Source organism: Coturnix japonica, chromosome 2 (genome assembly GCF_001577835.2).
Source record: "Coturnix japonica isolate 7356 chromosome 2, Coturnix japonica 2.1, whole genome shotgun sequence".
Classification (NCBI taxonomy): domain Eukaryota; kingdom Metazoa; phylum Chordata; class Aves; order Galliformes; family Phasianidae; genus Coturnix; species Coturnix japonica.
The window spans coordinates 107058290-107084431 of NC_029517.1; the positions used below are offsets into that span (position 1 = coordinate 107058290).

Genomic DNA, 26142 nt, shown 5'->3' on the forward strand with positions numbered 1-26142 from the left:
GTAACTGCAAGTTATACAACTCCTGATGACTGTCATCAATTCATTTCTCTGGCACATGAGGAAGTGATGGAAAAAAAATCTTAAATTTCACTTTTTTATAAGATTTTTGGAAGAAGCTACAGGATATGCAGTAACTTCTACATCATGACAGGAGCCTAACTGTGGAACTTCTAGTACTTAGAAATTATCAACTAAACTAAGATACACCAAATATCGTTTTGAAAAAAAAGCAAGGAAAGATATTTATATTTGAAAATATGTATCTCAAACACACACTCATAGAATTTTAGGCATAAACAATACCCTTGTATTTATGGATGCACTAGGGTATACAATTCAAAAGCCTGTTTATATTTGACTATATCAGCTGCCCCCTTCCATTTTTAAGCACTGGAATGTGTGCACCTCATTTCACTCTTGTAAAGACAATTTTAGCTAGCAGACTGTATCCATACAAATATTTGACCGAAGACTGAGCCTTGCCTGTCTTCAGGCTACAAAGCTCAGCAGTAAGAGGTAAAAGCAAAGTAAAAGTGAAAAGCTCTCTTGTACTCACCGAGCTGTTTACTACTTCTTTTTCCGTGGCTGAATGTGACTCCTTATTAGCTGGATTCTTTGGTGCAGCAAATTCTGGTTTCTTAATTTTTGTCTCAGGTTTGTTTTCTTTGGCATCTGGCTTACCCCCAGATCTAGCAGGGCTTGGCTTCTGTGAGTGTGGTATCCGTGAAACTGTTGATGGTGATGGGTTGTCATATTCATCATCTTCTTCCCCAAGCTCCTGTGGAAGCACTGTTGGATTCATTTTTACATAATAACCATGGTAGTGACCATGCAACTCCCCATTCTCCGTGCTGGTGGGATTGTGATGGGCTGAAAGCTTTGACTGGTGTTTCACAGCTATTTCTTCTTTTATTGGTGCTTTTGAATATAAAGGCTTGTTAATCGTGGGTGTTATGTTCTCTGTGGCTAAAAGCCTTTTTTCTTGATTGAGTTTTGCCCCAGAAGTGGCGTTTTGCTTTTTCTGGTGTTTTGAAGGAGAAGGCTCAGAAGGAAGAGGAGGACTCGACCTCGGACTTGCTTCTGGGGTTCGAGGCGGTGTAGTACCTTTTCGATAAAAGTGAGGTGACTCTTTTGGGGTAGGTGGTTGTTCCTGAACTTTGTCTTCAGATTTTTCTTTTACTTCCATTCCTTCTTGAAATTTTTGCTTGATATAATCAGGCCCTGGAAAATAGTGTAAGAAAAATATTATTGTTAAAAAGAAAAATAAGACTTCACAGTAAAAGTATTGCACTGAGATGTCAGACTGGGTGGCCTTGCTAAAATACTGGGGCTAGAGGAGTGTTATCCAAAAATTCACTGACTTCTGTAGGGATCTACCCTAACGGACTCACTAGTTGAAGCTACTGTACTGCCTGGTAATTGCTGGAAATCCTTATTGATTCAGTTCAAAGATCTTACATCTTCAGCTTTGCAAAGGGCCACAGGATAAAAATAATAGCTAAGGGACTACAAATAAAAATAATAGCCAAGTCCAAGGGACTAAAGACTGGTTTACCTTACACCATTTAAAAAATTTTTTTATTTTTTCCTGAGAACTATGCTTTCCTTGATTACCTTCATCTATTCAACTTATGATGATAGTATTTGTCTGATATGGAAGTATTTAACATTCAGAATTAAATTTTTCTTCTGTCCTTACAACCCATAGGAAATAGGGCTTGAATGCTTGAATCACTTATTTTTCCATTTGTGTGCATGTCAGCTTGTCTTATTCACATACATATGTGCCTTGAACTCTCACATGCTGGCTTTATCTTCCTGAACAAATCACTTACCACATGCAAACCCAAGTTAACACCTCTAATGGGTAACACAGTTCTTCTTAGAAGCTAGGAAGACAAATTCTCTCACATTCGGTAGGGAAACACTTATACAGCAGCTGGTATGAAGGATATTCTGTCCCCAGATTCTACCTAAATACCCATGAGCACATTTATCACTAGACTCAATGATCAAGGTGCATTTTTATGCAGTAGTTCACATAAAGACAATCAGATTGAGAAGCTTTGCTCCAGGTCTGTCTGATTTGATAGAAATAAAACTGCTGTAAACCTGTCTGTATAGTGGGCAACAGGCAACAACTTCTAAATTTCTTCCCAGAGGCCACATCCCAGACTCCAGGATCAAATCCTGTGAGAATTCAGATGCTGGGGAGCTCTATTAATAAAGAACTCCAACAATCTTTCCATATATTCAGAACTGCTTCTGCCAAATACAGTGTAACTATTTTTCTGCTTCTATCTTTGCTAGTACGTCTATTTTTCTCTGATTTCTTTATCTTCCGTAAGTGAGGCTTACTTGTTTTTCATGTCAAAGAAATTCTGTGCCCAGGGAAGAATGTCTGCACACATTTTCCTCCTTTGAATTTCTAGGAGACTCTAGCTGTGCTCGGCAGATACGGTGTTTTTACAGATGCCAGAACACATGCATCACTACACAGAGCTGAGATGAGAGGAAGGAACAAAGAGTAGCATGAAGTTTTCGGAAGTTATGAATCATCTGGTAAGTAAGCAAGCACTGCTGAGAGTGAGAATTACTTGGCACAGATTTGCTTTTGAGCAGGAGAATCACAAGGATTTCAGTATCTTTGAAAACCAGGGGTGAAAACAGGGAGTTGCTGAAAAAGACGAGACAAGTTAGGATTTGTTCTCATACGATGTTTAAGAGGGTTCTTTGAGAAGGTAAGCCTGCATTCTGTAATCTGCTGATAAAAGAGGAAGGCAGCAGAACACAAACTAAAAGTCACCACATATTAAGTCAGTTACAGTCACAATTCACAAATTTTTCATCTTTTTAGAGATATATAAGGTAATGCTGAGGTTTTTAATGTACACAAACTTCAGTTTTCTTCTCTTTCAACAGGAGATAAAACTAGAGGTATAAAGAAGAAAGGGTACCTAGAAGAGCTCTGCCTAACATTTAAGCTGAAACCATGGAACTGTTTATTTGTAATAACTATTTATTACAGAAATCTACACGTATGTTCATGTTAGATTCCTCTCTCTGTCTACTACAATGAAAGCACCCCATTCTGGAACACCCTTGCTTCAGCCTTTCAGTTTTACTCAAGCAGTACCCGAACTGATCTTGCCTGTACCCCTATGGCATCTCTGCTTCTGATCTACGCAGAAGATTCTCATCCTGAGACAGCTCTCCACTACCCAACATAGATAAAGACCTGACATGTGTTAGGTGCTTGGACTGAAGGTACTCTAATAAGAAACACCTGAGTCTCACAAATGTCAGTCTTCTCCATTGTTTCCTATGATCTATAAAAACCTTCTGAAGTTGGACAGAGGATTTTCCTCCTGTGACCTCCAGGCTACACTACATTTTCTCCATGTAGAGGGAAAAACAAAAAAACAAACAGGCTAAAAGTGATACATTTTTACTGGGTATATGGCAATATTTGATGCTAAGCAACACTGGGCTCAACTAAATGAGGTGTACCCTCTGCATCAAAGTTGGGCCTGAGAGAGTCTGATCAGACACTGAGGAATTGCTTCAGTGTAACAAAGCAACCACTCTCCGTCTCCCAAACGCTTCAACACATCACATATGGCTATTAGAGATAAATCTCTTGCTTCCAATCCTGCCAGCCACATCTTTCTGATACTTGGCTCTGTTCTGATGTTAGCTTTGGAGACCGGCCAAGGACTTTTATACACACACACACACACATATATATATGTTCACTGTATTCAGCACAAACAGATTATGTACCTGTCTGAACCACTGACTCCAAGCAGAATGAGCAGTTTCTATTCTCTTCTGAGGACTGCGAATGCATGTCAGGACTTAGCAAGCCTCCATTGTTAAAGGCATTATCTAACAGTAGAGGCATGGACAACACAACCCTCCTTTTTCTTCTGCATACATGCACTCTACAGCACAAGTCTAAAGGAGCCAGGGTCAATGGAGTTTGGAAAGGGAGTCACTAATTCTTCATCCCACACAATGGCTCAGCTGCTTGTTCCTTAAAAGAATAGGATTTGAAGGTGAAAAGAAGTTAGGCCCAGATTATCTACTTAGTAAACAAAAATAGAGTTATGCTTTTCAGTTTCTAGTTCAAGCAACCAGTAGATATATTCCTATGATATTTCTGAATACCTAAGAACCACCTGGTCTGGAAAGCAGATCCAATAAGTATTTTCTAACCAAGTAAAGATAAGCTTTCCTTGTAGAAGAACCTGTGTGTTTTCCCATGGTGACTTGCTGATCTTGCTACTGCCTTCTTAAAACTGATGGACTTTTGCTGCTCAGTGTTAGTTATTAGGCAGTTTTGGTTCATACTGTTGTGATTCCAGCTGGATGGCATTGCTGAAGTGACAGTTAGACAGCAGATTAAGGAAATAGCTTATGAAAACCAAAGGAATGTATTATTTGTAATATATGTAAATGAAGGTGGAAGCTGCTCTCCTTGAACAGCACTTCACAGATTCATAGAATATCCCAAGTTGGAAAAGACTCACAAGGATCACTGAGTTCAAATTCTCAACAACTCAAAATTCAAACCCTGTGTCTGAGAGTGTTGCCCAAGTGCTCCTTAAACTCTGACAGGTTTGGTGCCATGAACACTGCCCTGGACAGCCTGTTCCTGTGCCTGACCACCCTCTGGTGAAGAACCTTTTCCTAACACCCACCTGAACTTCCCATGACACATATGCATGCCATTTCCTCATGTACCGTTGCTGCCACCAAAGAGCAGAGATCAGCCCAGTCCCTTGTGAGAAATCTGTATGCTATGATGAGGTTTGCCATTCAGCCTTCCTGAATTTGAACAAATGTAATTTACTGCAGTGGATGAGTTGGGCTTTGGTTTAGTTGCAGGCAAACTCATTGTTTTTCTAACACTACAGTTTCTTGCAAAGTTCTCGTGTAACATGTCCTTCCTCCTGGAAGGTCTCCAGGAAGTGATGTGACAGCACAGCATGCCCTGAAAATGAGAAGAGAAGGGTGGCCTGGTTCTGCCACAGCATTTTTGGAGAGGTGACAGCCGCATGCTTTCCCCCATAGCCTACTGAGGTATACATATTGGCATCAGGGCGCTGCTTAAGGATTGGGGCTCAAGCAATGTCTAAAAATGTCATCTTGCAGGATGGTGTAAATGCAGTGTTTCCCAAGAAGGCTAGGAGACCTTGTGTCTTATCAGCTTGGAATGAAATCTCAAGCTCAAGAAGGACTGCAGAATGTACCTTGGATAGTGAGAAAAAAGGTGTGGATATTTATTCTTATATTTCAGCTTCAAGCTGTCCTCCTGCCTATTCAATCTAGCCAGCTTGACAGATTTTGGGCCATGTGAAAAAGAAGAGATGGGGATACAGGAAAAAGTTGGAACTGAAGGGGAGGATGAGTTCCAGAGGTGTTGAAGGTACCAGAATTCCCTACAGTAGGCTGATGACCCTTCAGGAACATTTCTGAATTTCAGTCCATATGTATAATACAATAACCTGCCAGAAATCTAATTTCCATAATTCAGCATGCTTTTGCCTCACTTCAGTGTAATCTACATCCTCCAAATTATTCAGATAATATATATATATATATATATATATATATATATATATATATATATAAATTTGTCAAAACAGACCTATATCATAACATATCAGCCATTCTGATTTTGTGGTAAGACTGCCACAATGCATTTTCAAGTGACCCAAGAACACCCATTTTGTTTTCTTTTACTAAAAATAAAGTAGTCCTTTACTATTATGCAGAATTAATATATATACTAGAATACTGAATTAAAATAGTATTAGGCAAGTTAAATATACTATATTCTAGCACATTTTAGTTCAACATAGCACAGAATTCTCTGAGAATTAATCCATTGATCCTAGTCTCTTGCAGCTTTCCATGTACTCCAGTATGACCTTAGATGTGCTTATTTGGCTTATATGTACAAAGGATCTCAAGCAACAGATATACAGGTTTGAATGCTTTTCCCCGAACAAAAATTACTTAGGACAGAATTCTATTGATATCAATAAGTAACCTCCACAGGAAGCCTTTTCATGGTGCCAGGTATGTTCCTTCAGGGAGAGAATGTCGTGCAAAACTTCACTAGGACATAAGGTCTCATTCTACAGAGAGCAGTTTTTTCTGAGCTATGTTTAAGACACTAAGCAATACAAACAAGAGCCTCTCACCATAGTAGGGCAGTGGATGCCTAGTCCTGCATCCAGGACTATGTGTGACTGATGCAGGTCCTCTAAAACTCTATAGGCTAAGTACAGGCTATACAGAACCTGGTCCTCTTGGTTGACTGACACTCCACCAGTAAACTTTCTGGCTTCTGTGCAAGAGGTACAGCATCCTCTGTCTCCTCTCGCTTTTATTTCTGAAGGCCAAACCATAACCTTTAAATCACTTAAAAGGGATTTGGATGGAAAGTGCTGTAATTACACTCTGCAAAAATGCTAATTTGAGAATTACTTGGCATTTCCTGTGAGACTTTGCTTAATTAGGTCATCATAACTTGCATAACTATACTTAAAACCTAGAGGTTGATGTGTTCTTTACCACAGAGACTGATTTTGTTCTTGAGACAAGCCTTCTATACTCTCCCTACAAGATTTATTTGATTGTCTGTGGAGTAATGGTAACAAAATCAAATTTCTTCCACTGGTCACTGAAGTCAGATGCTGCAGTCCATATGCAAACTTCAGTACATATTATTCATGGTAATTATCTGAAGAGATTCTCAAATCTGTCAAGATTAGAGGCCTCTTTTTTAACTCCTGAGCATTTCTAGAATAATATGAGAAATCATTTGTTCTGAAATGTTCACAGTCTAAAACTATAAAACATAAAACAACAAAAGAGAAAGAAATTGTTAGTTATGAATACTCATTACATCCTAGAACAAAACCAGGTCATAATACTACTGAACCAAATTTTAAGCCTTTTGTTTCTAAAAGCACTGTACTATTTTTTAAAATGCTGTTTTTAACAGAAATTGCTATTTACTGTTTGAGAAATAGAAAAGTGAAAATCACTTGGTTTGCTATCTTCTGATGTGATCAATAATTTTCTAAAGTATTACCACTGGCAATAATATCTGTGATCTCATCATATTCGCTACTTTGATGAACATTCATAAAGATCAATTAATCCAGTACCTTTTTTTCCCTTCCCCTGCAATTATCCAAAATTGGATTTTTCACAGCAGGACACCTATTTTATAATTATTCCTCAGTATTCAGGATTGAAACTAGGTGAGGGAAATATAATAATTTATCGGTCTGTTAGAAGAAGAGATTCAGTGAGTCACTAAGAAAGTGCAAATAACTATATTCAGTAAGATTTATAAAGACAGAGCTTTTTATTATTGCTCCATTGTGGATGTGTGTAGCGGGGGGAAAGAACTATAATTAACATCACCAGTACTTCCTCTGTTTTATTCTTAATTTTATAAAGGTTATACTTGTTAACAGGAAAAAAAAAAAAAAAAAAGCTTTTAACTGGTAGACTGCTGGCTTGAATTCTGCCTAAATGAATGGATGGTTATGCAATGTCATGTGTAGAATGTGTTGATGAACTCAGCAGAGCGTAGCTATGGTTATGGCTTCAGCAACGCTTGGCAGCTGGGTCAGCCATCTTGGCAGGCTGCAATGGGACAGAAGGCCTGGAGTATGAGGGAGTGGGATTACAGCCATAGAGAAACTGATGACTATAATCCAAGGTGCTCAAAGAGGCACAGGACTCTGAGAGATTATATGTTCTGATTGATTTAGATGCAGAAGTTTACGATGTTATCCCCCGAGATGTCTGCAGCGCCTTTGTGACAATTACAGCATCTCAGCAGCAGGGCATGGAAGGGAACAGCTGTTTAAAGGCTGGAGAAATGCAGAAAAATATGCAAGATGTCTGGGTCTCAGACAGCAAGAGGGTATCTGACTTGATTGTCAATTTGGAGGTGGGATTCTCCTTGAAAGAAATGCCCTGTTCCCAGTGATGCACATATATATTCCTAATAATTCCTTAATTCAGAATATTCATGCTGTTAAAATTACTTTTTCCTTAAGCGATACTCCTGGTAGCTTTTTTACTCTGATTGCACTGGAGGCAAGAAGGGAAACTAACATGTGCCAACACTCACTAGATCCATGAATGTCATGTAGAATGATGCCTACGTGCATTTAAGTTTTTGGACCTGTTGAGATTTGATCTGGCAGCCTGCTGTCCTTCAAGTCATGTACTACCAATGTGACCTCAGAATGTAACACAGATAGTGCATAATAATATGTAATTGCCACAACCTGACAAAAGCCACATTATCAACCAGGGATGTAAAAGATAGAATACCAAATGGTTCACTTACAAATAAGTTTTAAAGTTAGTATTGTTAAACAATGTAGCCTTAAATGCAACTTTCCTTCCTTAAATAAGGCATAATTGGTGGAAATCGGAGAAATTGCTCATTAATTGTCTCATATACAGCTTCAAACACTCAAGCTCCTCTTTATCAAGTAGCGCAGGTTGGGAATAGACATGATTCTCACTTCAGGGATGTAGTTAACAGCAACCATCTGGATCTTGAATTTGATGGATGTTGGGTTGAATTCTGGTTTGCTGAGGTTGTGTTCACATTTCCGACAGCGCAGTGAACGTTTGATCAGGAGGTGCTTATGACGTGGGTAGAGCTGGGAAGCACAGATTGGCTGGAAGTCAGGCTGCAGCAAGCGCTGATGCAGCGTAGTCACTTCAGTCAGATTGAACTCTCAACTACTTTATCCCTTTATCATGTAGTAGAATAAATAATTTCCAAGTAGCTAGACACTGTAAATACTGCCAATACTTTATTTTCCTGATTTTGACATAAAAAGAAATGATGTGGCCTTCCAAAAGCCCACATCAAACACTTCCTCTCACAAAGATCAAGAGTGCTGAGTTACTTATTTACTGGACATGCATCAGGGATATGTACACACCTGACCGAACCAAAGGGTAGTTCTCAAGCTTCTGTGTTTACTCTGCTCTGATGTTTGCACACCAGAAGACCATGGCCAGTGAATGGATGACTATCTGCATTTCACACAGAGTGCTTGATTCTCAGTTTAAAAAGACATTTGTTGAAAAGATCATGGTATTCTGTTATCTCACAATGCTGTAAGAAATCTCTTGAAAATATTAAAGCATCTAATCAAGCACCTAGACTTGAGCTCTTAGCAACTGCAATGACAAAAATAATAATAATAAAAAAAAGGAAATGGACTTCCAGCAAGTGGTCCAAATCATATACAATATCACAAACTTGTGAGTCTAGAAGTAGGATGACAGAACAGGAGCATGAATGCCATTCCAATCTGTAAGAAACCCAGGCAGTTAGCAGTTCCTGGATATTTGAATTTGAGTCATCCAATCATAAACATATCTGAATATAATAGATAAAAAGTGTTTTTTTATTTTATATCCCCCTAGATTTTGCAATAAATAATTTTGTTCTCACTAGAAACTTGAAACAGACTTATCCCACCTGATAGACAGAAGAGTGAGCGCTGCACGTCACCTCACTGGGACATCAGCTTATGGGTATAGAAATTGCTCGTGACTAGCAATCTTAATTACTGCAGGGCTTTCTTTACTTACCCTAGCTCACTGCTGATGAATACCGGCAGAACCTGTTCTACAAGACTATGGTTTTGGCATAGGGCTCTTGTATTTAGAACAGGCTTCATTCTTACTGGCTGGACAATGTACACTTTGTAGTTAATGTGAATGTTTGCAGTTAAATAACACATGTACTATAATGCACCTGTATTCTTTGGAACCTGCAGGCTGTTTAATATGAACTAACCAGAGAAGTATGTTTTTAGCTTTTCCACTGAAAAAAGAGGCTACTTCAGCCAGGCTGCACTGAGGCAATAGGCAGGCTGAAGCCTAGGATCAACATATGTTTCACTGTTATCACTCAGAAGAATATGTGAACCTCTGTGGGAACTCATTTTCTGAAAGCTGGAAAAAAGTCACTGGAAAATTTAGCAAATGTTAACTACAGCAGTGGTGTTTTCAGGTTCTTTTATGTTGATCATAAAAGATGTGCAGAAATGAAAAGCTTTAATTCTGTTATCATAATTGCATATTCTCTGAAGAGATTAATTGTGTAAAGAGTCTGCTAGTAATAGACTTTTTTTACCCAGTAAAATCACATTTCTTTTACCCTTTTTCTAAGGGTGCCCACACCTTCCTTGTACGATGATGCCCGAAGTTAGACATAGTATTTCAGAATGTCACTTGCGTCATGCAGAAGAAGGACTATTACTCCTCTTCTCCATGACGTGCTTCTTCTGTATATGCAGACTGGAATAGTATCAGCTGCTTCTCCCCCTGTATCACATTTCAAGAGTGTGGCTACCATCCTGTTCAATAGGGGTTTGGCAACTGACTTCAACAGGAGCTGGTTCACATCTCATCTCAAACTGCATGAGTCTGCCAGTCCCAAAGGGCTTCTCATAGCATTTCTGAGGAAGAGGTCACTGTCTTCATCTTAAATACTAAGTCTGGTATTTCTACTAACTAATTTGGTGAATAATTCATGGAGTGAATAACAGCACCCACTTTCTCCTAGATGTGAAATATTACAGACATTCGTTCTAATCTGTTGCAGCTTGTGATTTCAGCATATCACTTCACTACTACCTTTTCATTTAAATAACACTGTTGACCACACTATAAAAATACACAACATGCCACCCATGATACTTGGCTAGTCTGTGAAGACTAGAGTGAAATGACTACCAATTTCTATGTCATTTTATTAGGCTTTTCTCTCCTTGCTATTTTTCACTTTTTCTTTTTTCTTTTTTTTTTTCTCATCAACAATTGTCACTATTCCTCTTATAATCAGACAGGAAAACTACCTATACACAGCTGATCTTCCTTTTGAAAACATTATGAATTAGTAGTTGTCATGTCTTTTTTTAGCTAAACCAGAAAATCAAACAAATTCAGTGAAGTTCAGAATCAAAACAGGTCTGATTTGGCTATCAAGCTTTATATTAAAAATGAAATACTTATGGCTCTGTTATTTACTGTTCTCTTAGTAGATCCTCCCCTTTTGTGTAGCAGTCACTGATTTGCTTTTTTATTCCACATTAAAACACGTTCTCAATGAGACAATGGTAATAGACTGTTGAAGCTGTGTCAGATACACTGCCTCTTGGGTCGCACACAAACATGTAGGAAGAGCAGATTTTACTTCCTTGATCTGTTTTATTCTTAACGCCTTACTATTTTAGCAGTAATAAAAAATCAAGTCTACCACTGAGGTGCATTAAAAAGAATGTGGCCAGCAGGTCAAGGGAGGTGATTCTCCCCCTCTTCTCTGTCCTGGGGAGGCCACATTTAGACTACTGTGTCCAGTCCCAGGCTACCCGGTTCAAAAAAGACAGGGACTCCTAGAAGGAAGATGATTAAGGGCCTGGGGTACCTCCCTTATGAGGAAAGACTGAGTAACCTGGGTCTGTTCAGCCTGGGGAAAAGAAGACTGAGGGGGGATCTGATTAATTTTTATAAATATCTAAAGGGAGGTGGGAGGCAAATGGATGAGGCCAAGCTCTTCTCAGTGGTATGTAGGGATAGGACAAGGAACAGTGGCCTAAAACTTGAACACAGGAAGTTCCATACAAACATGCAGAAGAACTTTACAGCAAGGGTGACAGAGCACTGGAACAGGTTGCCCAGAGAGGCTGTGGATTCTCCTTCTATGAAGATAATCAATGGATGCCTACCTGCGCAACCTACGGTAGTGTACCTGCTTTAGCCAGGGGGGATTGGACTTGATGATCTCTTGACATCTCTTCCAACCCAGTTGGTTCTGTGATTCTGTAAAATACATCCAGTGTTTGGGCTCTAGACGTGAGTATTTATGCTTGTGAACTGTGTGCCATTCAGATTCACTACTAGGAAGATATGAAAAATATTCACTGCTTTTTGAGGTTTTATCAATTTTCACAGAATCACAGAATGACCCGGGTTGGAAGGGACCTCAAGGATCATGTAGTTCCAACCCCCCTGCCTGGCAGGGCCACCAAACATACACATTTACTAGATCAGGTTGCCCAGGGCCCCGTCCAACCTGGTCTTGAAACCTGCAAGGACGGGGCATCCACAACCACCCTGGGCAGCCTGTTCCAGGGCCTAACCACTCTCCTAGTGAAGAACTTCCCCCTAACATCCAACCTAAATCTTCCCTCTTCTAACTTAAAACCATTTCCCCGTGTCCTGCTATTGTCAGCCCTTTGAAGAGTTTACTCCCCTCCTCGGTGTAAGTTCCCTTCAGGTACTGAAAGGCTGCAATGAGGTCACCCTGCAACCTTCTCTTCTCCAGGCTGAACAAGCTCAACTCCCTCAGCTTGTCCTCATAGGGGAGGTGCTCCAATTTTCATGAAGGGTAAAGGGTCAATTCAATATTTTTCAATATTCTGGATCAATATTTCATAAAAACATAGAATCAGAGAATGGCTTGGTTTCAAAGGGATCTTAACAGTCATCTAACTCCAATTCCACTGCTGTAGGCAGTGCTGCCACCCACTAGATCAGGCTGCCCAGGGCTCTATCCAACCTTGCCTTGAATGCCTCCAAAACCAGAACAGTATTCATTAAGCTGCATGAAATTTCTGGAAAAACTGATGTCTTACGTCAAGCAATGGAATCAAGGAGGAATGCTCTGAGTCTGAAGTCAGCTAATAGAACTAACTGCTGCACTGGAAATGCCAGAACCATACAAATCCAATGATCAGTTTAATTCTGGTAAAATTAAGCCATGTGATCTGTTTACTCTTCCATCCTATTCAGGCATCTTTCCAAATACATTCCTAACCTTCTGTATTTAAAGAGAAATCACCATTCCACTCACCTTTTTGACATAATGTCAGTTCTCCCTTTATCTCTGAGTTAGCCACACTGAACTCTTGGTTTGCAATATCCCCTTACTGTTCCGCTTTTCTAAAACTATCCAGTACTCTTCACAGTTTGGCAGCTACCCAACAAACTCTTACTGATCCTAATCTTCTTGAGCCACTTCTGCTGATATCCTTGTGTGAGTACTCTGTTTTCACCCTCCTTTTACACGGCTGGCCATACTCCTTTTCTGGAACATTTTTCCTCTGTTAAATTCTGGGATCCCTCCTCTTACTTCCCCCTCATTTTTCTTATCCTTCTTAACTACACCTTCAGAGAATCACAGATTACTCTGTTCTTGGTCCCTCTTCCTTTTCTTCTTACACTCTTCACCCTGTCTAATCTCATCATCATCATCATCACCATCATCATCATCACCATCATCATCATCACCATAAATCATAAAAAAAAAAAAATAAATAAAAATAAAAAAAAAGAATCAATTACCAGTTCTATGCAGGTTATGCTTCAAGTCCGGATTTGCCAACTGTTCAGATTAAGATCTGAGTAAATAGCTGCAACAAGACTAAAATGTAGAAATCTTCATCCACTCCAAATTCTCACCATGATCTTCTACAACATTCTAAAAATGCTACATTGGTCTACATTGCTCAGGTCTATAATCTGAATCCCATAAATCTTTTTTAGATCTCTCTGTCTTCAAACTCTTTCTACTTCTGTTGTCTTGCAGATTTTCACTGATGTCATGGTTTTGTAATTTTTGCTATTTGTATTCCACATCATAACATCATGTGGAGCACAGAGAAGAAGAACTACACGTCCCAGAGGACCTCATGGTCAGAGAGGGAAATATGTCATGGAAGTGACACTGGCTCTCTCTCACTGCCTGGCAGTGGGTGTGGGTGTGCTTCCAAGCCATGGCACCTTCAATTTCAAAGTAGGCTTCTTGGTCTTTGGAAACCTCTCTCTTATTTCCTTGATTTATTAGCCTCATTTTTAATTATTTATTATTATATTGTGTTATCTTGTATTCTGATATCATAGTTAGTAAAACAAATTTTTTTCCTCCTAAGATCGTTGCTGCTTATCTGTTTGTTTCCTTGAGCCCAGCTCCCATCTCTACCCCCTTCCCTTTTCCCTCCTCATTTTTGGGGTCAGGGTGCCCATGGGCCTACTGCTCCCCCCTTGACACGGACGTAGATCAACCTAAACAACTCCGTGACAACTGAATAAAATGTGTGTTAGCCATCTATTTCTCAGGCACTGGCAAATAAGGAATGCAGCTGTAAAGATCACTTTTTTTTCTCTAGAGTTCTACTGTTTCCTCTAAAATACATCTCTGACTCTCCATTTCCTGTAAAAAGAACAGCAAAGAAGCCCACAGCCCAGCAGCAAGCATTAATTGATGTGGTCAAATAGAACTAGTTGCACCCACATGCATTGTGTAAAATGCATTGTATGTTTAAAAAAATGAAAATAAGACCCTTTTCAATGTAATTCAAGTATGTACTAGTATGATAAAATTCTTTAAAAATATGTTACCATCCTCTAGTGAAATTTCACAGCGTAAGAAAAGTTCTCACAGTATAGATTTTGTTAGCTGAACTTCAACATGGAACAAATATTTATGATGCAGTTATAAATAGCATTTATAATGGAAATGTTGACTGCTGTGATAATACTCCCATGTGATAGACCTTAATTCATCTTGTCCTTGGCTAATGGACACTTGGACAGACCAATATAGAAATTTATTGGAGCAGGGCGGTAGTGGTCTGGTTCTGTGTCCTGCAGTTAGTTCTTCTTTTTTTGGGGCAAATGAATAATTTTGAACAGGAAAAAGGAGGCAATTAAAACTCTAAGGTAGCACCAACTTCTTTCTTTCATGGTATGAGCAGCTCAGGGAGTATACCTAAGGCTAGCTTTTAAGAAGGAACTTCAAGATAGCAACTTAGCAGTGACAAAACTGTAGTTACCTCAGGCTAGCTGCCTGATAGTCCAGCTAACTTTGTAGACAGATTTGATAGTCTTTCCTAGGCAACCTACAAGTTGCATCTAGATGTAAATTAGCTAATTCAATACATAATGAAAGCCTGACAAAATTACAGTGATTTCATCAGCTTTACTTCTCCGCAGGAAACTGGTTCTCTGTTATTAGTTTAAAAAGTTAATTATGTGCATTTTTTCCCTCCTAAGAAAGTCGCTTCATTATGTCACTCAAAAGTATGTTGGAAAAACTGAGAAAGCATCCTGGAAAAATGAAACTGGTTCCTTTGCAACCTCTCTTTCCCTTGCCTTCTCCCAAGACTGCTCCTTGTTCCAGGTGCATTCAGGAGGGCTGGGGATTGAGCTGAGCCAGCAAGTCGTCATAGTAAGCAGGACAAACGACATGGGTGGCTGGGGGCACCTATACCTAGGACTTGGCAGGACTGGTGATAAATTTGGAAGTTATGCGGCTAGCCAATAGTTAGAAAAAGAAAGAACAGAACAAGAATAATACTTGAAGCCCACCTTTTCTTTCAGCCCATCTTATTACTTTGACTATCAGATACAACCCAAGTGCCTTTGTATACTTCTGTAGACTTCTCCAGACATGTGTAAAAAGAAGAGGGAAACAATAAATTGTAGAGAAATGGTGTCACGGGAAGAATCTAGACAACAGTTGTATAAGGATGATGTAGCAATATGTCAAATCACTTAAAAAAATGAAGTGACTTTTGTATGACTAAGAATAACTAGTGAGCTTCCTTATGCTTTAAGGCACAAACTGATGGCATAGCTGGTAACTCTAATCAGGGAAAAATGTTCACTGTAATTGGCTTCTTAAATAAAAATATCTGGCCTCGTCCACACGCACTTAGCCAGAACATTCCTGTTAATTAGCACCAGGAAGAAATCTCTCCTTCCTGTCCATATGGAGTTTGTGTTTAGTGAACTGGAGGAGATGGAGACGGCAGAGAGGAGGAAGATGGGAAGGATGTGCTTTCTTCCAAGGTTACAGACATCAACATCTGGTCATAAGGAAGTTTAAAACACAGTTTCTCTTTAAGACATTAGAAATCTGCAGAAATTGCCTGCTGCTTGAAATGCTTTTATTTCTGAAACTTGGTTGCAGAATGTTAAGTATTACTTTTTCTGTAACAGTACCCTAACATTACAGGAAATAATGGCGGTAAATACTAGTAATTCTTTTTATTAGAAAATCTTCATTTGCTGTTCATATATTTCATCTAAAATTCTGTTCACCTCTCTAGCAAGTGTTAACTGTTGAATCGCTTCTTGATTGCTCTCATGCCTTGCTCAGGAGGTCAAAGGCTGGAAGAATTTTTCTGGTGAGCAATATGTGTTCTTGAAGCAGCTGGTTGGCTTGACAAATAATCTGCCATAAAACAATTCAGATTTCAATTTCCAGAGCTTAATTGCTCCATGGTAAAGTGCCCAGACTCTTATCCTGCAGCAAAGTAGTTTTGCCCCTCTTTCATGTAATCAAATGTTATTCATTCAAACTGAATGAAAAAACAGCATACATTTGCTGCAGGATATGTATGCATACAGACACTTACAGCCTAGCTGTCCAGCCTGTGTACTTTAGCTTACCTCCTGACAGTATGTTTACAAGAGTAAATGCTAGAAATGTCTTATAGAATTTAGCATAAATAGGTCAGTCACATCCATTAAACTTGTGCAAGATTAAAACAACCTTCCCCCTTTTTACTGGGTGCCAAAAGCCTTTCTTTTCTATTACATTTTCCATTAGTCATTTACCCTTCTCTAGGCTGTGACATAAAACAGCCTTTATTGTTTTTCTCTAAGCAAAGAAAATCTCAAATTGTCCCTAGATGACTCCTCTGAATGAGAAAGTGGCTCAGGTTTCATTGGTTTCCTGTCCTGATACGCTCTTTTCTGACACATCTGCAAGTTTAGTGATGCCTGGAGGAAACAAACAGGTCAGAGCTGACATTTTTCAAAATTTGTTTTATTTGGTAATAAAAAAGCCTGTAAAGTCCAGTCTCCATAAAGACTGGAACACTTGTTCAATCCACAAAACCTACAGCCTTGTGGGTAGGGCTCTGCAAAGATATGCCATCATTATATCTTTCAATCACTAGCCAAATCTCTGCTACAGCTAAAGTAAAAGTATAATTTTTCCTGACTCTCAGCTGAACAAGCTTACAGAAAACAGCTCCTTGTAGGCTTCTGACCACTTAGATTATGGCTTAAATCTTTCCAATCATACTTCCTTTCCCAATATGCAAATATTAAGGAATTTATCTACTGGCAAACTAAATTTGAAGATTTCTATAGTGTTTCCATCTTCATGATTCAGACTGACATTATTATTCATACCTGCTGAATGCTACTTTGCTTCCTACCACTTTGTTCTCGTTTCAATCTCATTTTGAGCTACATTAAAAAGCTAGAACCTCTTGGCAGTTCTTGATGAATGTCTTAATGAACACAACACGAGAGAGAAAAGCAATTGGGAAGTGAGAACTGTCATGGTACAATGATTTATGAATATTCACTGTAATTATAAATTGTGTTTAATACTATGATATATAGCCCAGAGTGTCTCATATTAAGAATATGAAATTTGAGAGCTTTATCAAAGATTTTCATCTTTATTGAAATGCACCTAGGCCTTAGGTAATGCAGAAATCACTTATTCAGACAGACAAAAATGCTTAACTTTTTAACAGAAAAGTGTATGTACTACACTAAATATACACAAAATTTTGTCTCTCTTTCTTGTTGATTTGGTATATGCATTTACTCCTTACTGACAGCATACTTCCTGATCTCTCAAAGCTCTTTAAGCTTACAGAGAAAAAATACATTTTCCCAACATAAGTTATTTTCAAGACAACTTAGCACAATGGAAAACTTTTTCTGATGAATTTCATGGTGTCACATTTTATACCATCAAGTACTTATATTTTCTCTTGAGTCCTCTAGCCATTTCTTTATTTCAGGGGCTCAGCAGCTTTGAAATACTTTCAATCCAGGTGCTTTAGCTCCCTAATTTTTATCCTCAGCCAAGCTTTCCTTTGACATGGTCCTTGCTATTAGTTCTCAGCATAACTAAAGTTAGGATTTTTTAACTTATGATTAATGACATGAACTGCTGCTGGAAACTGAGAGTTCACCAGCTGACAAAAGAATGAAATAATGAAAAAAAGAAAACGATTTCAGTATCAGGGGAGTAAATATGGGCCTCTAATATGATGAATACATAGACAAGGATGTATAGAAGTGATTTCCAACAGTGAAAGGTACATATTGATATCATGTTCAAGCCTGTAAAGTCTTACTATTTGAAATACTTCTGTAGAGCATTGTCTAGAGTTCTGGTTACCCATGTGACACATGGTCACCCAAGAAAGACACATTTAAGCCTGGATACAAAGGCAGACTGCAAGACTTGTAAGCCTCAGCCCTCCCAACCTCAATACACACAGACTGCTCCTTACTACAGAACACTTAGAAAAAATGAAAAAAATAAAATAAGCTAACTAACAATGACTTAAGAACAAGTTATACACAGTAATCATGTACACTACAAGTGAAGGAAATTTCTGGACTGTTAAAGAGTGCTGAAAAAACACAGTTCTTTGGTTGTGGGGCAATTATATCTGCCTGCATCCACAATCTGAGTACAATTAAGGATAAAGGAGTTTTATATCTAAAAGAGAGATGAACAGAAGATGAAGGCAAGCAAACATGAGTCTCAGAGCTATAATTTCTATTAGCATAAAGATTCAGACAAGATCTAGATAAGCAGTAACACAGTATGGCTTTACTCATTTGACAGGTGAAAGACTTTTGAAAATACAATGAATTGGATAAATGCTATTCCATTTTACCCATTTGATTTTAAGCTAAGGAGCAATACACATTTTGATCTTGTGGGAAGATATTAGAAAAAAATAAAGGAAAATCCATGTTGCTCCTTTTTAAAGCAACTCGTTGAACCATGTGTGTATTGGCAAAGAATTTCCCAGAGAACAGGCCTTAGCTAACCAAGACTGTCAAGATTTCCCTCAGACAGTAAAAACACTAAGGGTATTTCCCTTAATAACATTACAGAAACAATCTCAATTTCTGTTTATTTATGTTCTCTGATGTCTTATGTTGGCATCATCTTGAATAAGCTATTAACCAGCCAAAGCTGTAAGCTTGATTCCAACTTTTTGACACTTCACTGTTTAATGCAAAGCAATATCAACAAATAATAAAAAAAATGAAAACAAAATCCTGGAGCAACATACAGTCTTCAGTACCCAACTACTGTTTCTGTAAATATGACACCATTCAAAATGGAATAATATTTAATATTTAACACCAAATCATTTTACTGCAAGGAGGAAAGACTAGCCACAAACCAAAACCAATCTATAATTACCTGGTTGGTAGAAATTTGGTGAAAGTTCTCTGGCAACTGCTCTTGCAATATCACATTCCTGACGAGCAGACTGAGCAGCCTGATCCGCAGCATCAGCTTTAGCTCTTGCATGTGCAGTTCTGTACAGAGTAGAAAACAGGTTATATGCAGAGGAGTCTTTTATGTGTTGCATCAATAATGAGAGAGTAAAGTATTGCACTGTACTGTACAATTGTACTGTTATGCCCACATGCTTTATACAACTGCAAATCAAAGCATATAAGTTACTCTTCTCTGTTCTTCAACCCTGTTCATCGTTGTATCGTATTTACATGTAGGTACGCAATTTACAACTTAGCCTGATAAACTCCTGAAGTACAAAAATAAGAAATATCTAAATGAAATTGAGATGATTATACGGTCAAATGCTAACACACAGAATACAAAGTGTACAGGAGGTCAGACTGGGACACTACACTGACTCCTGAGCAGGGAGCTCTGAGACCAGGAGACACAATCTTCTGAGAGACCGTAGAATGCCTTTAAAAAAACCCACAACTTTTACATTTCTGCCTCTGCCAGAGGGGTTGGAACTTGATGATACTTGAGATCAGTTTCAACTCAAACCATTCCATGATTCTATGATATGATTTCAAAGTCATTGATCAATGCTGGGAAAATAACAAAACTGTGGTATATTGGCCTAAAAATTTGTGAATGTCTCCCACAGTCAGGCTGTGGTGGAAATGAATGGGATCAAAAATCTCATGTCTGATATTTCAATAGGCATTTGAATAAATGGGGACTTAACATGTTTAAATTCTTGTAATTCACTGAATTTCAAATCCAAAACAATGTGGATTTGTTTGGATTACTGAACTACAGTAAAATAATCTGCCCTCGGCTTCTCTTTTTTTTCCTTCTGTTATTTCTTAAAACAGTCTTTAAGAATAGCTTGTGCAAATGTCTCTCACTTCAGACTGTGCAAATTGATTGTTGTGTTACTATGTGATCACATTGCTTTTCCCCCAGTCTTCCTTCATCAGCTCATTTTTAAATGGTCATCTGTTTAAAAATTCCTGATTGCAGCACTCGCTGCATGTCTCAGCTCTAGCAGATAGCCTAGAGCTATAAAATGGTTCATTAGAACTGAGAGGAAGCTAAGCATGGCAAAAACAGTGGAGTTTTTCAGACCTACTCAAGAGATTCATAACATTTCTGAAACAGTTACATTCAATTTCATCATCTCAGGAGTTTTCTTATTGTGTTCTAGCCGAAAGTTGAAATAGGAGTAAATTAGGAGGACAATAAAAGGAACCATTTGTATCCCATGGGCCTGGCAATACTAATCAAAAGAAATAAAATAAATGAAACCCTCAAATTTCCTATTACTTCCATCTAAAAATTCAGTTTTATTTTCAAGGAATAAGGAAAAGCTCTGTGTGTTTTAGACAAAGGAAGAATTAAAAGTTAGCACTGACTTGGATAAGTAGGAGATTAACAGTGTGGCAGACACGGCATTTCTAAAAAGATGTTTAATCCCATCGGGTTCTAGTATAAACACTGGCATAAAAAAATCCCACAGACAGTTTCATCTGTGGTGCCTGGAGAAGATTTTATTTATGTCCTCCTTAAAATGTGTATGGGGATAAATGCTAAATGTTATTTCAAAGCTTAGCTTGTCATAATTTAATGAATAAATATCAGCTCAAGTTGCCTTCTCATCAGTCCCCCTAGGACTCTAAAAAAAGGGTTAGAATAGCAAATAAGCAACAATACCTTTAACTTGTAGTCAGGATCAGGAAAGAAATTGTTAATCAAAACAAACACACTGTATAATCCCATATGTACTCCGTGCAGTTCATGAATGGTTGTACGGTATGTACTCGCTTAGTAACAGTAATCAAAACTGTTCTTTCTCTATAATCATTATTTTCAATTAGATGAGCTATTCTTAGCTCCTGCATAATTATGTCTATGTAGCATAAACCTAATGAAGCAATCATAGTACTGGGACACTGTTGTATGAGACAATAATGTCTGCACATGGATAAACTAGACTCTGATCATCCTATTGTGATGACAGAACAACCAGACTATTCTCATGTAAAAATAGTCTAATGCTATTGTCACAGCTGCAGTAGAAATTTTAAAAGCTAATATACTAAATGACCAGTATTGGAAAATTGTACTGCCAGTTGTTTATTGATGTGAATTTTCTGTAGTATTATAGCCAAGAAGCAAATGACACATCCTGTCTAAGCATGTATGAAAGTGGCAGAGGCACTGAATGGAGACACAGAAAATGAGCTACTGATGCTTGGCCACATGAAGTGGGGTGGAAGCAAGTCACAGTAGGAACTCACAGGAACAGAAGGTAAACGAATGCTACCTTGCTTTGCTGCTCTAACTCACACCTTTCATTTCTTTTTTAACCTATCACTTCCTGCTGTTCTGCTGCTTTCACACTGGCAATCAGGAGCCCCGGCAGATCAGGATGGAGTGGCTGCTGAAATGAGTGCTGCTGATACACCAAAAATCCACAGCACAGAGGGATGAGGCAGCACGAGCTACAGAAGAGCAGGGACAGAAGGGCAGCACCAGTGTCCATGCTCCCAAGCAGGCCTTCTGCCAGCCAAATAGCAATGTGTGCACATGGCCGTGCAGAGACATCTCCCTAACGGCCTCTTCAGTGAGCACCAGCATGATACTTGGCAAATGGAGAAAGAACAGAAGAAATGGGCAGAGTCTAGCTTCTGTATCTAACAGAGCTGAGCACTACAGCTGTGAACATGTGCTTTTTACTTCACGCTATTTGTTTTCTATCACCTTGGTGTCAGAATACTTTACTAACTTGCATATGTACTTTTTAATTTCAATTTACAATCGTATGATCAGATTTTTTATTTTCTATTTTACTTCCTGCACACTCACTTCTGTCAGACTCAAATAATTTTTCAGTTGCTTTTTTTATTTCTTCTCATTCTCTCTTCCACGTTTGCTTTTCCTGTATGTTTTCCAAATTACCTCATTGGCATTATGTTTTATTTGTACTTGCTTTATTCTGCCTTGCACTGACCGCCCCCAGTAGCAGTGTTATCATCAGAGGCTATGGAGAGAGATGTTGGTTTGGTATGATGACTACTGAAAGGGAGATAGCAAAGCCAGACAGCCCCACTGGAAGGTAAGTCCATTTACATTTCACACAGTGTGAGAAAGCCTTCAACTTGTATCCTGAAATAATTTCACCACTGTAAAGTCTCTCCACTTTGTACATTTTCAGTAATTCATCCAGGGAGTTTAAGTCTTCTATATATCAGGTCAAAATCACCCACATTTGAACAACCAACATCTTCTCGAGAGCTCTTTTACAATATTATTATTATTATTATTATTATTATTATTATTATTATTATTATTATTATTATTATTATTATTCTGGAGCACTCTACATCCACTGCTGTAACAAGAAATGTTTATGAGAACGTTTGGAAGAGGAAACTCAAAAAAAATCTCTTCTGTTTCCCAACCAAGAAAAAAGGCACAGGTATGGTATGTGGGGCCTGTAAGCATACCAGCCTACATCATGACCGAATAAGGGCTGCAGGACCAATGATTAACTGCATAACTGCTATTAGTACAAATGTTATTTGGACTCCTATCAGTCAGACTTTGAAAGCCTAAGCTTCCTAGACTGTGAGACAACTGGTACTGCTACCAATGTCTTTTTTCTCTGGTTGGTTGTGTTGGTAAGTGTATAGATGGATTCTGAGCTACACTCAAGGGATTAGAAGCACAGACTTGGAGAGGATCATACTGTGTCCCCTTCCAGCAACACTACAAGCAGATTTCCATCTACTTATGTCTCAAAAGTGACTTGGAGGGGGAATGCTGAGGGCTGAAGGGCTTAAACATTATCTAGCACTCTGTAGCAACAATGTTTCTATATAATACCATTTGTCTTGAATGCATTATGTAATATTTATCTAAATTTAAACTCCATTTAGAACTGTCCATTCCCCTTGAGATTATCTTGTATTTCCATTATTTATTTATAATTCATGTCCAGTCAGTGTCAACTGACAACATAAGCAACATACATTCTTTCATTCATCTTTCAGCTTTTATTAAGCACAGGGATTCCAACTTGCTGATATATATAATTTTCTCACTTTTCAGTTTGCCAAATATATGGACCACAATTATGTTCCCAAATACGAGTTATCCTAAATTAATAATCTTAGCAATGTTACTTACTAAAAGGTTTCTGTGTTGTAGAAAAATAAATAAATCAGTAAAGTCTAAACCTGCATAAATTACTCTGAGATACAGAAGGGCTGCTTAGAAAGTAATGCCTCCTACTTTATTATGTTTGCCCATGAATCAGAGGGACATGTTGGTGCTATGGCAGTAAAGTTTGAACTGACCAACATTCCATTACGTTTTGTCGCCATGTGACAGATGGCAGCTGAGGGGCAGTTTGACAAAATGGTGCCTGACACAGAATTGTGTATGAAGCAAAGGTGTGCCACTGAACTCCTTCATGAGGAAAAAGTGGTATCCACTGACACCCATTGCTGCTTAGTGCATGTTTTTGGAGGCCAAACAGTGGACGTGCGCACTGTGAGGTGGTGGATGGTGTGTTTCAACAGTGATGACAGCAATGTGAAAGACCAGCAACATTCTGAATGCCATGCACAGTTGTCACACCATGAAATGAACAGTGTTTTGATCAGCTCATCCACGTGAACTGGTGGGTTACAACTAGGGAATTGCATATGGAGATAAATCACAGAATCACGGAATCACAGAATGACCCGGGTTGGAAGGGACCTCAAGGATCATGTAGTTCCAACCCCCCTGCCAAGCAGGGCCACCAAACATACACATTTACTAGATCAGGTTGCCCAGGGCCCCGTCCAACCTGCTCTTGAACACCTCCAAGGACGGGGCATCCACAACCTCCCTGGGCAGCCTGTTCCAGGGCCTAACCACTCTCCTAGTGAAGAACTTCCCCCTAACATCCAACCTAAATCTTCCCTCTTTTAACTTAAAACCATTTCCCCATGTCCTGTTATTATCAGCCCTTTCGAAGAGGTTACTCCCCTCCTGGGTGTAAGTTCCCTTCAGGTATTGAAAGGCTGCAATGAGGTCACCCCACAACCTTCTCTTCTCTAGGCTGAACAAGCCCAAATTCCTCAGCCTGTCCTCACAGGGGAGGTGCTCCAGCCTCCTGATCATCTTTGTGGCCCTCCTCTGGACCCTTTCCAAAATCTTTATGTCTTTTTTGGTCTTTGACACTTTGCTGTGTTGAACCTCATTAGGTTCACCCAAGCCCAGCTTTCCAGCCTGTCGAGGTCCCTCTGAATGTCATCCCTTCCTTCCACCTTATCGACTGCACCACTCAGCTTGGTGTCTTCAGCAAACTTGCTGAGGCTGGCATGCATGAATACATTGGAAACAATGGTGGCAATACTGGAATATCACAAAGTTTGCACCAAGTAAGTCTCACGAATGCTTCACATAGGAACAGAAAGAACACCATATGCAAGTTTGTCAGGACCTACTGAACCAACATGAGGCTGAAGGTGACAGTTTCCTGGATCATGTCGTTACCAGTGACAAGGCATGGTGTCACAGATGCAGGCCAGAACCAAAAAGGCACTCCATGGAGTGGTGACATGTAAACTGATGTGCACTGTTCTTTGGGACAATCTTTCCAGATTTCCCAAGGCCTGGACAAACCATAACATCTGACCACTACATTTGCTGGCAAAAATGTAGTGCTCTTTGTGTCCATTGCAAAAAATTGTGCTCTTTGTATCCATTGCAGTGTCCATGGAAATAAATAAGAAACATTAATTTCAGAGAGACCTATGTGTTTAATTTATGGCAATCGTCAGGTTTGTCTGAGTAACTTCACATATTGCAGTTTGCTACCTGTATCATCCCTTCTGAAACTGGAATTCTATTAAAAAAGTCCTTTTTTCCCCCTCAATTCTAAAATTCACTTATTTTTTCTAGTAAGCAAAGAATTCTGTGTTGTTGGTTGCTTTTTTCTTTCCCCCACATATGAAATTTTACAACCTTTTCTTCTATCTTTTGGAGGTTGAACTCTGCAACATTCCTAGAGATATCAAAATGTTTTCAAGGAGGAGACCATGAAGAAGAGAAAAACTGGAAGGAATAATTCTTTAGAAGATTATTATTATTTTTTTTCCCTATTTCAATCTAAGCATTTTTTGATATGACAAATGAAAGACTGTCATATTTCAAGTGCACTAATCATCTTCATCTTCTTCTTTCAGAGATAATACAGAGTGGAAAACTATTCTCTTACGGTAAGATAAAATTATGTCTGTGCACAACTATACAGAGTTACTTAGGAACTCTAGGCTCCACCTTCATTACTCTCAGCAAGCTCAGAAGTGAGGTGACGTCACTGAATATCAAGAAATGGGAGTTTCAGAGAAACAGGGCAGTAAAAGAATTACATACGGATATTGCAACATGGAAACTCTGTGTCATTGAGAAACTTATAAAGTGCAGACTGAACTGAGCAAATGAAGCATATGTCTTCAATAAAGAGAGCCAGAACTCTCTGAAGTCCTTTATGTCTTGCTGGATTTAAGTTTCAAGATGCTGTTCCCTCTCAATGAACCAACTTCACTCAAGGACTGGACTAGCTTGGCATTGCCAGCAAACTTTCATGTAGTGAAGCATAAACAGAGCTACTATATGCACAGTGCTGGAACCTTGGCCCACAGAATCTCACCTAATGGAATTTGCTTCAGCAAACTCCTCTTTTCCAGTCTCAATTCGTTTCCACTGTC

At 38.8% G+C, this 26142-nt stretch overlaps 1 protein-coding gene across 6 annotated transcripts in view; it reads right to left on the minus strand.

Moving 5' to 3' along the window:
• Positions 1-26142, minus strand: part of JPH1 (junctophilin 1) — an 81257-nt gene that overhangs the window by 9025 nt on the left and 46090 nt on the right. For all 6 annotated transcript variants that reach the window (XM_032442765.1, XM_015855794.1, XM_015855793.1 and 3 more), the window contains exons 3-4: positions 19331-19449; positions 557-1221 (exon numbers count right to left, since the gene is read on the minus strand). In XM_032442765.1, the coding sequence (XP_032298656.1) occupies positions 557-1221; positions 19331-19449 (784 nt within the window). The remainder of the gene's footprint in view (positions 1-556; positions 1222-19330; positions 19450-26142) is intronic.